Raw genomic sequence first — 13,702 nt, 5'->3', positions numbered from 1 at the left:
GAGGGGGGAGGGTCAGAAGGAGAAGCAGACTCCCTGCTGAGCAGAGAGTCCGATGCGGGACTCGATCCAGGGACTCCAGGATCATGACCTGAGCCAAAGGCAGTCGCTTAACCAACTGAGCCTCCCAGGCGCCCTATTTTTTATTTTTTTTAAAGATTTTATTTATTTAACAGACACACAGCGAGAGAGGGAACACAAGCAGGGGGAGTGGGAGAGGGAGAAGCAGGCTTCCCGTGGAGCAGGGAGCCCGATGTGGGGTTTGATCCCAGGACCCCCGGGACCATGACCTGAGTCGAAGGCAGATGCTTAATGACTGAGCCACCCAGGCGCCCCTTCCCTATTTTTTAGTGAATAGTCTTGCCTTATTGAGTTTTAAGGGTTCTTTCTATACTCTGGATGGAAAGCCTTTGTTAGATATATATTGTGGATGTTTTATCCTAGTCTGGAGTTTGCATTTTCCCTTTATCAAGCCTTAAAGTTTTCATTTTGATGAAGTAGTTTATCAATATTTTTGAGCCCTGTTTTTGTGTTCTAAGAAATTGTTGCCTAATCCAGAGAACCAGATTTTCTTTTATATTTTCTCTTGGAAGTTTTATAGTTTTGATGTTCAGATCTATGGTTTGAGTTTTGTATATGATGTGAGGTAAGGGTTAAAAGTCTTTTCCCCTAGATATTCAGTTCCGGCACCATTAGCTGACTAACCGTACTTTCCCGGTTGAATTAACTTGGCACTTTTGTTGAAAATTAACTACCCATATATATGTGGGTCTATTTCTGGACTTTTTATTTTTATTCTAGTATGTTAATATACAGTGTTATATTTGTTTCAGTGATTCAACAATTGTATACGTTTCTCGGAAATATGCAATGCTTCGTGAATTTGCGTTTCATCCTTGCGCAAGGGCCATGCCTCTCTTCCCCGTATCATTGCAATTTTAGTGTAAGTGCTGCTGAAGTGAGCACTATCTCTGGACTTTTATGGTGTCTTATTTGTTCTCTCTGGCCATTCTAATGCTAAATGCAGTCTTGGTTACTATAGCTCTGTAAAAAGCTTTGAAATCAGGTACTACAACTTCTTTTTCAAAATTGTTTTGGCTAGTCTAGGTCCTTTGCACGTCCATATACATTTTACCAACTTGCCAATGTCTACCAAAAGAGCACACTAGGGATCTTTTTCAATGCTTGCAAACCTTCCTTGGTTTTCCCCAATGTGTAATATCACTGCTCACCCCCGACAGCCCAGCGCAGCAAACCTCTGCCTCCTCCTCGCCAGCCCGCCTTGTCATCCTTCCCTTTGCTCCTGGAGCATCAGATCCTCCGTGCCTTAGAAAAGTTTTCTCTGTCACCTCTAGACCACAACTGGTTACGTGTTTTTATCATGCTCTTTAGTTTTCCTTCACAGCACTTACCAGTTTGTAAAATGATATATGTGTCCATATGCTTACTTGTTTACTATTTGTTTGCTGCTGGTATTGGTCATACTCAGTGCAGTGCCTAGCACGGAAACAGCACTCAGTATTTATTGGTTGAATGAATAAAGGCAGAGACAGCTTTCTGAATAGTTTATTTGGGCAAAACAATATATTTGCATGGGATGACTCTTACGTCATCTCAAGTAGTTCCCCTTCGGTTCTTAACATGTACTCTCAAACGGATACACCTAACCCAACCCATCATTTAGAGCTTCACAGTCATCCAACAAGGTTAAAAAAAAAAATCATCTGGCAAAAACAGGAGACGGGGGTAAGAGAGAAAGAGAGAAGCATGACATTTTAACACATTACTAGAATTTAAAATTTTTAATTTATATTTCCCCCTCTCACTCTCTCAGATTATGTAAGCATCACAGCAATGGAGGGACTATCACAGCACCTCTTGCAAAGTCCAGTTTACAGGCAAATTGGTCAGTGGAAAAATAAAGGCCAACAAAATAAGATCTCGGCTCCCCATAAGTGATTTCTCTATTCTTACTCTCTTTCCCCCTTCTCTTAATGTTTGCTACCTTTATACAGAGAGGGATCATCAAGACCGTGTGGGCATGCTGGCTGACCTGACACAGTGATCTCACCAGTATCCTGTAAAGGACCATCAAGGATGCTTTTTATCATTCCAACCATTGGTTTAACATCACTGAGGTAACACGACCTACCTACCCCAGTCAGGAATACGTCCCACATCCCCACAGAAGGCCTGCCCTGACCCACGGAGCTTTGCACAAGAAACCTGAAAACTGTGGGGGCAAAGCAGACTCGGAACGGACTCAAGGCTCCTGGTGCAGGGAGGGATCCACTTACCCACAGAGATGGCAACAAGGAAGGACACTGAGCACATCAGGGTAGTGCTCTCGTCTTTACCTTGCATTCACCTTCCCCGCTACTTCTCCAAAGGAACAGAGCTTTGGGTATTGCTTCATCAAAAACACGTAACCACAGTTTAATAACCACTGCATTCTTTAGGGTCAGTTTATTAGAACTCATCATACCACAAAGAGTCACAGTTCAAGGCCATCTATCGTGTGTACTATGTGGTAAACAAGACCTTGCCCACGGCTCCATCAAGCCACTCCCAAGGGCGGACTGGGTATACCTCCAGACTCACAAGAAGACTAGAATAATAAACAACTTCAGCAAGTCCGCAAGCTAAGTCCTTTGGATCCCCCGTCTAAAAAAGAATCTATAGCAAAAGGTGCTTGGAAAACAGAAGTCACTGGAAATGACAAAAGGGGCAACATTTTCCATACAATTAAAAGCAAAAGGATCATTGGCTCATCCTAGCATTTCTTCTGTATAAGGCAGGAAGCCAGCCTTCTAATTAGGCTATCTGGGCACATGGTCATTGGGTAGGAGCCTAAACACTACATTTCCTGTGGATAAATATCTGAGGAGAGAAGAAGATATGCTTTTTGCCACGTGGAAGGTATTTTGATTAACTGGCTTAATGGATTAAGATGCCTGCTGGCTGGGCACTGAGCTTCCATGTTAAGCAGACAGCAGCAGATCTTTAGGTTCTGGGGCTGCATTTAAGCAAGTAGCTGCTCAAAAGCCAAGAAGAATCATTTGATTCTCATAACTCCCCCTTGACGACCACCTTGGGCTATGCTGAGTTTACCTGTGTGAAAGGCTCAATAGTTCTGATTTTCATGAAGACAGACACTGAAGGAAAAGCCCCCCCACTCTTCCCCCTTTGCTGACCACGAGTTGCAACCAGAAGAGATGAAAGCCCATCTTGGCTTACCTCGAACACCAGGAAAGGAAAGACGCTCTGGGAATTAGGTCACAGCAGTTCTTTATACAAGAGAACCTGGAGCCCGTCAGTTGTATCTACAAATTCTTACAAAAGAAGAATTACACAAATTCTTTTTCTTCACTGCCTATGGCATGACTAGCAGTCCTGTGCTGCTTCCCAGTCCAGGACTAGGGGCCCGAGAGCCTCATCAGTTTGGAAAGGGAGCAGGGTTGGGGGGAGAAACAGGGAGGTAGTGGCTGGCAGCATTGCTTTTTTCCCCTTCCCTGAGAAGCCAGGAAGTCTCTCCATGTGAGCCATTCTTCCTCCTGGCTTTCACTAACAGAAATGAAGCAAAGCCTGTTAAACACTACAGAATTCAGCCCGACTGGACTAGCCGTAACAAACTTAAGATACAGCCTCCCTCAAGTAGGGAAGAAAGAAGTCCCCAGACTCCTCCTGAAATGTAAGGCTGTGTCCCAGGACAGGGTATCTGACCCAGCGATCCTCTAAGCACAGCACCACCATCGAGTTTTTCTCTGGAGTTGACATTCTAAAACTCAAGAATGGGAAGGTACAGAAAGGCCAAATGCAGGACAGAGGGATTGTAGAGACAAATCATTGGCACAATATTCCATTCCTGGGCTTCTGGAAGGGCGTTAAGCAAGCGCAGCTGTCAGCCGTTGTTTTCTGATTAGTGTTCCAGGAGTCATTGTGTGCGTATAGCCCTCAGCCGTCGCCTAGGGTAGTTCTGTGCACCTCCGGGACTGCTTCAGGAAGAAGCGTGTTTTGACCATCTAAAGTCCTCACCCTGTCGTGAAAATTTAAGATAGTAACTACAGGACTAAGCTGCTAAATTCTTCAAACAAGCAAGCAGGACTTTGGGGTTGGGGAGACTAGGATGATTTTTAACGGGAAGAAATTTTCCAGAGCAAAGCAAAGGACCCCACCCCTGAACACACACTTTCACTATTTACTTACTGTAGAGTGTGTGCCGTATTTTAGGGTGAAACTTTTAAAATAAAGGTGGAGGAGAGTCTGCCACTGCCTCTTGATCCATTCTTCATGATTCTGATGTCTCCTAGTTATAAATTTCCTGGTTTCTATTGTGATCAGCAGGAAAAGGTCTTGTAAGCCTGAAATGGATAAAGGCAATGCTAAATAGAAAGAGGGATCAGAGGAAGTGGTAAGGATTTGTCACATCTCTATTGACTGACTCCGATGATCAACTTTGGTAGTAACTGTTAGCTGACGCCTATGTGCATCCCATCAGATTCGTGAGTCAGGCTGTGTTCAACCACGCACGGAACAATGCTTCAGTCTACTCCTTCCCAGTGACTATATTCGTATACGCCTGCATTTCCCCCAGTGCTTGGTTAAATAATGATACCTGTGATATGACTGGACTCTAGATTTCTATTACAGTTTCCAAGAAGAGACGACTAGCATGTAAAACATTTTGTCTTCTAGAAAGCAGAGGTTCTGGGTGGATCACAGTTTTGTCTCTTCAAAATAAACTTGTAACTTAACTACATTTATTCTGACATAACTTTGCACTAGCAAAGTGATATATATTACATATATATATATATATATATATATATATATAATGTATTTAAATGCCCATACTGACATTTTAAATTGCAGTGACTTCATGCAAACCAAAGTAAAAAGAGTAGCAAGCTAAGTTCATTGCTTGAAGTTTGGGACTTTTGCAAACCCTACACCATTTGATAACTGACTGCAGTGCAAAAGCTATCTGGTGTTCTAGTGGGGTTCTATGGTGAGGAACAAGATGTAAAGGTTAGCAATGTATTTTATTCTACAGGACTAGTGACTTAGTTACCACAATGTCTTTTTTTTTACCTCAGTTTGTCCATGCTAAATACAGTCCCTGCATTTCTACTTGGTTCTTTCATTCACCCTTTTCTATTCTTTAAAAAAGTAAAACAAAACCTTGGAGTATTTCCAAGGCTGAAGGCTCTCAGATGCTGAGAGTGACCAAAGAGAACTAAAGACATGAAAACAAAACTTCACCGACAATCCTGTTGCTCCCACCCTCCACCACATGTGTCTGCACAAGCACCGCCGCTGATGACAAGGAGCCCAGGAGAATTTCTACCAATACAAGGGGTGATTTCAAAAATAGAGACGTGCAAAGCTACTTTCACACAGTGTTTTCCCATTCTGTTCCCGATCCTTCCCCCATATTACTCGATGGCTACTAAAAGACAAGCTGCTCTTGGGCATAATAAAGTCAAAAGTTCTCTTCACTTAAGCTTTGGTCAACAGAAAAAAGGAAGAGCTTTAACATGGTGGTTTTCAGATTTGTTCTTTGGTCAAGCAGTTTAAAGCTCTCTGAAACTAGTCCCCTTACCTAGTGTGAAAAGAGTCAAAATAGAGGATCCCAGTTTAGTGAAGATACATGTTCAGAATCTCTCGGGGGGTGGGGGTGGCAGGGTGAGGAAATAAAAGAAAAAAAGAGACCCTAAACCCCAGATGCCAGATTAGAATTGTCTTAGGACATTAAGAGTAAAGGAGAACTAGCACTCAGTAGAGTAATGTTTAAATGGGTCAGCTTCTAAAAAGGGTAAGTTAACTTTAATCCTTAAACAGGAACATGACAAATGATTTCTGAGCAGAGGATTTACCAACATTTTCTTTTATCAGTTTAAATCCTAATCTGGACCCAGACCCAGGCAGAGGCGCTGACAGTTCTGAAAGGCAGAAAGCAGTAGGAACCAAGCACGGACGTTCTGCCAGCTCTGTGCCCGCGGCCCCGGCCCCCGGGCCACTGTGCACACAGGACACACAGGGAGGCGGCAGGCGGCCTCACCACACAGGGCTGACCCGGGCGGGGGGGGGGCTTTCTCAACAATGTAAGCATTTTAAATAGCAGGTGGGAGTGTTAGTTTAGAGCTTAGGAAGGACCCAGAAATTGGACATACCCCTCAGACAGTGACCATCATCAATATCTGATGGTGAAAGAAGAAATCACCTGGTGACCAGGACAAGACCAAACCTTGGGAGGCTCCTGGCCAGGGCGAGTTACACGACGAGGGGCAGTTTTTAGCCATGTTAGTGTTTACGGTTTTCCTTAAACAGCTGAACTTCAGACAAAAGGGAGAACACTTAGGTTGAACACTTGACTGGTTCAGTAAGGTTTCCAAGGTTGGCAGCCTCTGAGACCTGGACTGGAAGTAAGTGGAAGGCACTTGCTCCCTGGGGAGGAGGGCTGGGTGAGTCTCGAGGCTGGCAGTGCCGGGACGAGCAGGAGCTTTGGATGGGCCAAGTCTGTAGGCGGCGGGGAGAGGGTAATGGCCTGTGTGGTTAGCCAGGGCCAGGCTAGGGTCAGCGGGATTTCATAAGAAGAAGAGTTATAAAATAAAATATTTTTAATGGACAAAAAAGTAGAGTGAGGTCACCTCTTTTCTTAAAGGTGAAATGTAGCAAAGGAAGAATGTGAAGCAGTTTTTTTTACTATTTACAAAATGCCATTTAGAAGGAGGTGGCCACTGTCATTAGTTGAGGAAACGTCTCTCGCGTGAGATGGCCACAGAAGTATGGTTCCTGGAACTGGCTCAGAAAGGCCACACGCTGTCCTGGGGGAGGGAGAATTCCTCCAAGGGAGCACCAAAAAGGCTCAGTCTTCTGTTTCTTCATAGGTAGTCTCGTCAAAGGGCCTGTCCAGTAGAGGCACCAACCGATGACGGGAATACTTGAGTTGCAACAGGTCCCCAACTTCATCTATCTCCTTTAAAGCCTAAAAATATATAAGAGTAGAGGTCAGTCGGAGCCAGTAGGATGCAGGCATGCCTGGTGCTTTATGGTTCTAAAAACATCCATGGCACGATTATCCTCTCGTGTGACCATGTGCGTCTAGTGCATTAACTCTGATCAGACTATAGGACAGCTATGGAAAGAGCCACTTTTTGAGCAAGAACGTCAGGCTGGTCATGAATAATAGGTTGTGAAGAGCAGTTATGTAGGATAAAGGGTAGAGCTCATCAAAGTATGCTATGCTTAGGAGAAAAAGGAATATGCGCCCTGAACTGCCAGGCTGGCTACCACTGTCATTCGTCCTTTCATACTTCAGTCCTTGCTGTTTCTATTTAACTACAAGAAAACCGATGGGAAGTCTGCGTTGAGATGCTTCCTAGATACAAGATGAAGAGAGTCCCCAAAGTGCACTGAGGATCAGACTTAGTAAGAAAGAGGAGAAGCTGTTAAGAGACTCTGGGTAGGTCATGGACAGGGTGGGGGTGAGGTAGCAAGAATGGACAGAGCCGGGACTTAAACTCAGACATGAGTTTGAACTCTAAAATCCTAATCTTGAGAGATCATCTTATCTTCCCATCAAAAACTAGTTATCTCAGTGTAACTTTCTTTCTTATAAAACTTCCTCTTTTGTTTTTCAGAAAAAATTCAAGCACTAAGAAAAGTTATGAAATGAAAAGTTTCTTCCTGATTGTTACACCCATCAGGTCACTGAGTCAACCTTTCCCATCAGCGGCACAGAGTGTCAGAACAGAAAATCCCAATACAAGAAGGGGATACGTGTTCACAATTTCTCAGGAAAAATCTAATAGAAGGACATGGACACTCGAAGTCCCAGATACTTCTCAGAGAAATCCAAAGAAGACTGTAAAAATATTGTAATCTTAGGTTCTAAGGCTTTTTAATAAAAGCACCTCACACAGCCCTCACAATGCAGTTTCCATGGCAGCTCTCCAGCCCTATTATTCACTCCCCAGCACCTGTGGATATTACCCAGTGGATCCAGTGACAAATCCAGGGGGAAGGGCCTTAGCTTTGGAGACAGGGCTCTCTCCATGACACCATCTCATTAGACTAGGAAATGGTGAGGTGAGCAGTAGATGCCGGAATGTGACTGTCCAAATTCCCATCACATCATATACATCTGTCCACTCTTACGTTCATAATTTCATATGAAAATTTATACCTTCTACTTCATAACAGGAGTCAGTTGAATATTAGTAAAAGACACATTTACCTGTTCTTAAATTTTAACTTTTATCTTTTAAAAAGATGTTATTTATTTATTTGAGAGAGAGAATGAATGAGTGGGGGGAGGGACAGAGGGAGAAAGAGAATCCTCAGACTCCCCGCTGAGCACGGAGCCCAAAGAGGGGCTCAATCTCATGACCTGAGCTGAAATCAAGAGTCAGACACTTAACCGAGTGAGCCACCCAGGCGCCCCTAAATTTAACTTAAAAATCAACATTCATAGGGGCGCCTGGGTGGCTCAGTCAGTTAAGTGTCTGCCTTCGGCTTAGGTCTTGATCTCTGGGTCCTGGGATAGAGCCCCACATTGGGCTTCCTGCTTGGCAGGGAGTCTGCTTCTCTCTCTCCCATCACTCGTTCTCTCTCTCTCTCAAATAAAACCTTAAAAAAAAAAAAAATCAGCATTTGTAGAGAGAAAAAAAAACCACCAATAAATATTCCTTATTTATTCTAGCATAAGAAAAAAATTCTTCATTCCAAATGTGGAAAATAGAGAAAGCAAATTAAGAGCTGGACCTCAGTATGCTTTCAGAACAGTGCTATCTTGGGGCGCCTGGGTGGCTCAGTCAGTTAAGTGTCTGCCTTTGGCTCAGGTCATGATTCCAGGGTCCTGTGATCGAGCCTCACATCAGGCTCCCTGCTCAGCGGGGGTCTGCTTCTCTCTCTCCTGTTCCCCCTGCTTATGCTCTCTAATAAATTAAAAAAAAAAAAAAGCTTAAAAAGAAAAAAAAAAGAACAGTGGTTATCTTTAAGAAAAGGTTTAACTGAAAGCTCCATATGGAAACAATTTAAGATTGAATTTCAGCTGGGAGAACCCATTAACCATTTATCCCCCCTGACCTCTGATACAGGATTTATTAATTTAAAACAACACATGACTAAGATCACAAAGTAAAAGACATTTATGAACTCTGACTTTAGAATATTTTTTTCATCGATGTAAAAAAAGAAAATGAATAGACAGAAAAACCCACAGTAGCCCAAAGGGATCTAGATTCCATGATTTCCTCTGATCCCATACCAAATATTTCAGATAAATAGGTTTTATTTACATAAAACTGTAACTAGAAACTGCCAGTTTGCCATTATGTGGGTCACCTGGTTTGAGTAGGAATAAGGGACCGTTACAAGTATCCTCATCTGTTAGCAGATAATCTACACTCAACCACTGGATTACAAGGTGAGATGGGTTCTAAGGGGGAAAAACATGTAAATCACAGAGTTGAGTTTGGTCCTTGAATGAGAGAATATTCTAGGACAGCTGTGCCCTGGAGCTGATCGATAACCTTGCCTTTCTCATTTTTAAAAATAACAGTTTTATTGTGATACAATTCACATGCCATAAAAGTCACCTTATTAAAGTGTACAATTCAGTGCTTCTTAGTATATTCACAGAGCTGTACAATTTTCATCAGTATCTAAAGTATTATCACCTTAAAAAAGAAACCCCATACTCACATCCTCACCCCTGCCTTCCCCAGGCCCTGACAACCATCAGTCTATTTTCTGACCCTATGGATTTGCCTATTCTGGGCATTTCATAATGTGGTCTTTTGTGCCTGGCTTCTTTTACGTAGCATGATGTTTTCGGGTTTATCCATGTTGTAGGGCTCCAACTTCATTCTTTTGCATGTGGCTATCCAGTTGTCCAGTACCATTTGTTGAAGAGACTATTCTTTCCCTATTAACTAGTCTGGGCTCTCTTGTAGAAAATCAACTGGCCATAGATGCTTGAGTGTATTTATGGACTCTCAATTCTCTTCCACCATTAGTCTACATGTCTATCCTTATGCTAGTCCACCACTGCCTTAATTACTGTAGCTTGTAGTAAGTTTCACATCTGGGAAGTTTGACTCCTCCGACTTAGATTTTCTCTCTCCGTACTGTTTTGGCTACCTGGGGTCCCTTAACAGTTCCATATAAACTTTTTTTTAAAGGCAAGTCAAACTTTTAAACACCTAAATAGAAGAGAATGGAAGAAAAGCTGGTATCAGTGGGTTAAAAAAATAATCAGTGCAGAAATTGCTAGTAAGATTTTTGAGAAATGGGAAAATCTATTGAAAAAAATCTGAAAAGCACAATCAAAATAAAGATACAGTACCAGTAATAAACTGAATCCAATTTTCCAGTGTCAGAATGTGATTAAGAATATACTCATACTGGGGCGCCTGGGTGGCTCAGTCTAGCGTCTGCCTTCGGCTCAGGTCATGGTCCCAGGGTCCTGGGATCGAGCCCTGCATCGGGCTCCCTGCTCCGTGGGAAGCCTGCTTCTCCCTCTCCCATCCCCCCTGCTTGTGTTCCCTCTCTCATTGTGTCTCTCTCTGTCAAATAAATAAAATCTTAAAAAATATATATATATAAACTCATACTTGTGGAAGTTTTGTTATATAGAAATAAGGAAGAAAAATCAGTCTTCAGCTGCTCAGAAATAAAAATGTCAATTAAATTGCTACAATAAACTCTTAAAAACATGTATTCTAATATTCTTTAAGATCAGTAGCTCTCCAATGAATTAATGGGTACTTCTAGCAACTGCAGCTGACCCATGAACAACGAGGGTTTGAACTGTGTGTGGGTCCACTTACATGTGGATTTTTTCGATAAATACAGTACTATAAATGTCTTTTCCTTATGATCTTCTTAATAACATTTTCTTTCTTCTAGCTTACTTTATTGTAAGACTATAGTATATAACACATATAACTTACAAAATATGTATTATTAAATGCCTGTTTGTTATCAGTAAGGCTTCCAGTTGACTAGCACTTAAGTTTTGGGGGAGGCAAAAGTTACATGTAGATTTTTTTACTTTGGGATGGGGGGGCGTGTTAGCTCTCCTACCCCTGCCCCCGTGTTGTTCAAGGTCAACCACAATTTTATGCAAATATCACATTCTAGAGTTCTATAAACTCCCAGAAATCAATACTTATTTAAAGTCTGAAGTCTTGGATGTGAAATAACAGCATGTTAAGAATATCACAAGAATAAATAAAGAAACCATAATTAAATTCAGTAATTGTGAGCCCTTACTACATGCCTGGCACTGTGGTAGGTCCTGGAGATACAGAACGAGCAAAAGAGACTTAGTCTCTGCCCTCAAGATTTATCCAGTGGAGAAGATCGCCATTAAATAATTCCAGGTGGGAAGGATTTACTAAGGGGGTATCTTAAGATTCCAAGGAAATGGCAAGCAAGAGGACTGGGGAATACCCTTGAGCAAGTTTCCTTTAAGTGGAGATGTGAAGAGTCAGTAGAAGTCAGCCAGGCAAAGGAGAGAGAGGGCTCAAGAGAGAAAATTCTAGAGACACAAAACAACATACAAGAAGGCTTGCAGTAGAAACAGCTAGAGTACAAAGAGAGTTAGACAGCTGTAGAGGCCATAAGGGAGAGCGTGGAACAAGATAAAGCCATAAATTCCCCAGAGCCCTGACTGCACAGGGTCTAGTGGGCAATGCTAAACAGTTTTGGATTTTTTTTTTGTAAACAGCAATGTTTTAAGCAGCATCGCATACTCCCTCCTCTGTTTTACCAGTTAATACCTCAGGTGCTCAAAGAACATCAGGATCAACAGATGATCAATTTCATCTGATATCCAGGCCGCCTCAGTATAGGTATATTTACATCAAGGTGAGAGTGTCTACTTACAGTATCAAGTATTTCTTTGGTATGAGCTGCTGACAGGCAAAACCGGGCTCTGGACTCAATAATTGGAGTAGCAGGAAATCCCACCACAACCACACCAATATTCCGCTTCAGCATCTCCCGTCCAAAGGCGCTGCAAGGAGAAAACAGGGTAAAGACACCAGGAAGAGTAATAAACCACAGAACAAAGGTCCTGAATGATTTAAACTCTTAGATGATACAGACATTGGCAACTTCTATTAGGAATTTCCTCTTCTTTTTAAGTTAAAATTGCCAGACTTGGGGGCATCCGGGTGGCTCAGTCGGTTAGGCAGCTGACTCTTGATTTCGGCTCAGGTCATGACCTCGGGGTCCTGGGATTGAGCCCCACATTGCAGCACTGCATCGGGCTTCATGCTCAGCGGGGAGTCTGTTTGTCTCCCCCTCTCTCTGCTCCTCCCCACTGCTGGCTCGCACACACATGCTCACACACACTCTCTCTCTCAAATGGATAAACAAATCTTAAAAAAAATTGCCAGACTTCAATTCGATCCTAAAGTGGTCTTCTCCCAAATGGTTTCCTTCACAAAGGTGAAGAATATAGTTGTCAGAGACAAAATTTTAATAGGGCTTCTCTAAACTAATTTGCAGTTACAGCCTTAAAGTGTTCCTGACACGTAAGAATGGTTCAGAGGCTTCAAAATGAGCTCAAGTTTAAAAGCTTGTCCTTGAGGGGTGCCTGGGTGGCTCAGTCGTTGAGCGTCTGCCTTCGGCTCAGGTCACGATCCCAGGGTCCTGGGATTGAGCCGCGCATCAGGCTCCCTGCTCAGCAGGAAGCCTGCTTCTCCCTCTCCCCCTCCTGCTTGTGTTCCCTCTCTCGCTGTGTCTCTCTCTGTCAAGTAAAGAAATAAGATCTTTAAAATAAATAAATAAATAAATAAAATCTTATTCCCTGAAATGTTAGGTTTGGCAGCTCAAACAATTCTTTTTTTTTTTTTTTTTTTTTTTAAGATTTTATTTATTTGACAGAGAGTGCACAAGCAGGGGGAGCCACAGGCAGAGGGAGAGGGGAAGCAGGCTTCCCGCTGAGTGGGGAGTCGGATGCGGGGCTCGATCCCAGGACCCTGGGATCAGGGCCTGAGCCGAAGGCAGACGCTTAACCTATTGAGCCACCCAGGCGCCCCAGTTTAAACAATTCTTAAGATTAAGGATGCAGATGGGACGCCTGGGTGGCTCAGTCGGTTAAGCATCTGCCTTTGGCTCGAGTCATGGTCCTGGGGTCCTGGGATTGAGTCCCAAGTTGGGCTCCTTGCTCAGCAGGGTGCCTGCTTCTCCCTCTGCCTGCCCCTCCCCCTGCTTGTACTCTCTCTCTCTGACAAATAAATAAATAAAATCTTTAAAAACAAAAAACAAAAAGATTAAGGATGCAGAGGATCTGCTATAACATGGACATCTTTCTGCTGACAGAATGACTGACTAGCATTAGCCCTCTAGACCAGGCACTTCTCTCCCCCCCCCAAGTTTGTTTGTTTATTTATTTATTTAAAGAAGATTTTATTTATTTATTTATTTGACAGAGAGAGAGAGAGAGACACAGCGAGAGAGGGTAAACAAGCAGGGGGAGCGGGAGAGGGAGAAGCAGTCTTCCCGCGGAGCAGGAAGCCCGATGCGGGGATCCCAGGACCCAGGGCCCACGACCCGAGCCGAAGGCAGACGCCCAACGACTGAGCCACCCAGGCGCCCCTGTTTATTTATTTATTTCAGTGATCTCTACACCCAATGCGGGACTCGAACTCACCACCCCGAGATCAAGAGTCACACACTCCTCTGACTG

At 43.2% G+C, this 13,702-nt stretch overlaps 1 protein-coding gene and 1 non-coding gene across 2 annotated transcripts in view; both read right to left on the bottom strand.

Annotated features, from left to right (window-relative positions):
* Positions 1-856: 856 nt before the first annotated feature.
* Positions 857-963, bottom strand: LOC118002795. Its single transcript, XR_004677169.1, has one exon. It is a non-coding gene; the product is annotated as a U6 spliceosomal RNA (small nuclear RNA).
* Positions 964-1,548: 585 nt separating this feature from the next.
* SPTLC2 (serine palmitoyltransferase long chain base subunit 2) overlaps positions 1,549-13,702 on the bottom strand; it is a 106,789-nt gene continuing 94,635 nt past the window's right edge. Inside the window, exons 11-12 of the mRNA XM_034992947.1 lie at positions 11,893-12,022; positions 1,549-6,985 (exon numbers count right to left, since the gene is read on the bottom strand). Of these exons, the coding sequence (XP_034848838.1) occupies positions 6,866-6,985; positions 11,893-12,022 (250 nt within the window). The 3' untranslated portion in view covers positions 1,549-6,865. The remainder of the gene's footprint in view (positions 6,986-11,892; positions 12,023-13,702) is intronic.

Source organism: Mirounga leonina, unplaced genomic scaffold (genome assembly GCF_011800145.1).
Source record: "Mirounga leonina isolate KUSES-001 unplaced genomic scaffold, KU_Mleo_1.0 Mir_82, whole genome shotgun sequence".
Taxonomy (NCBI): Eukaryota; Metazoa; Chordata; class Mammalia; order Carnivora; family Phocidae; genus Mirounga; species Mirounga leonina.
This window is presented reverse-complemented; position numbering and strand designations above follow the sequence as displayed.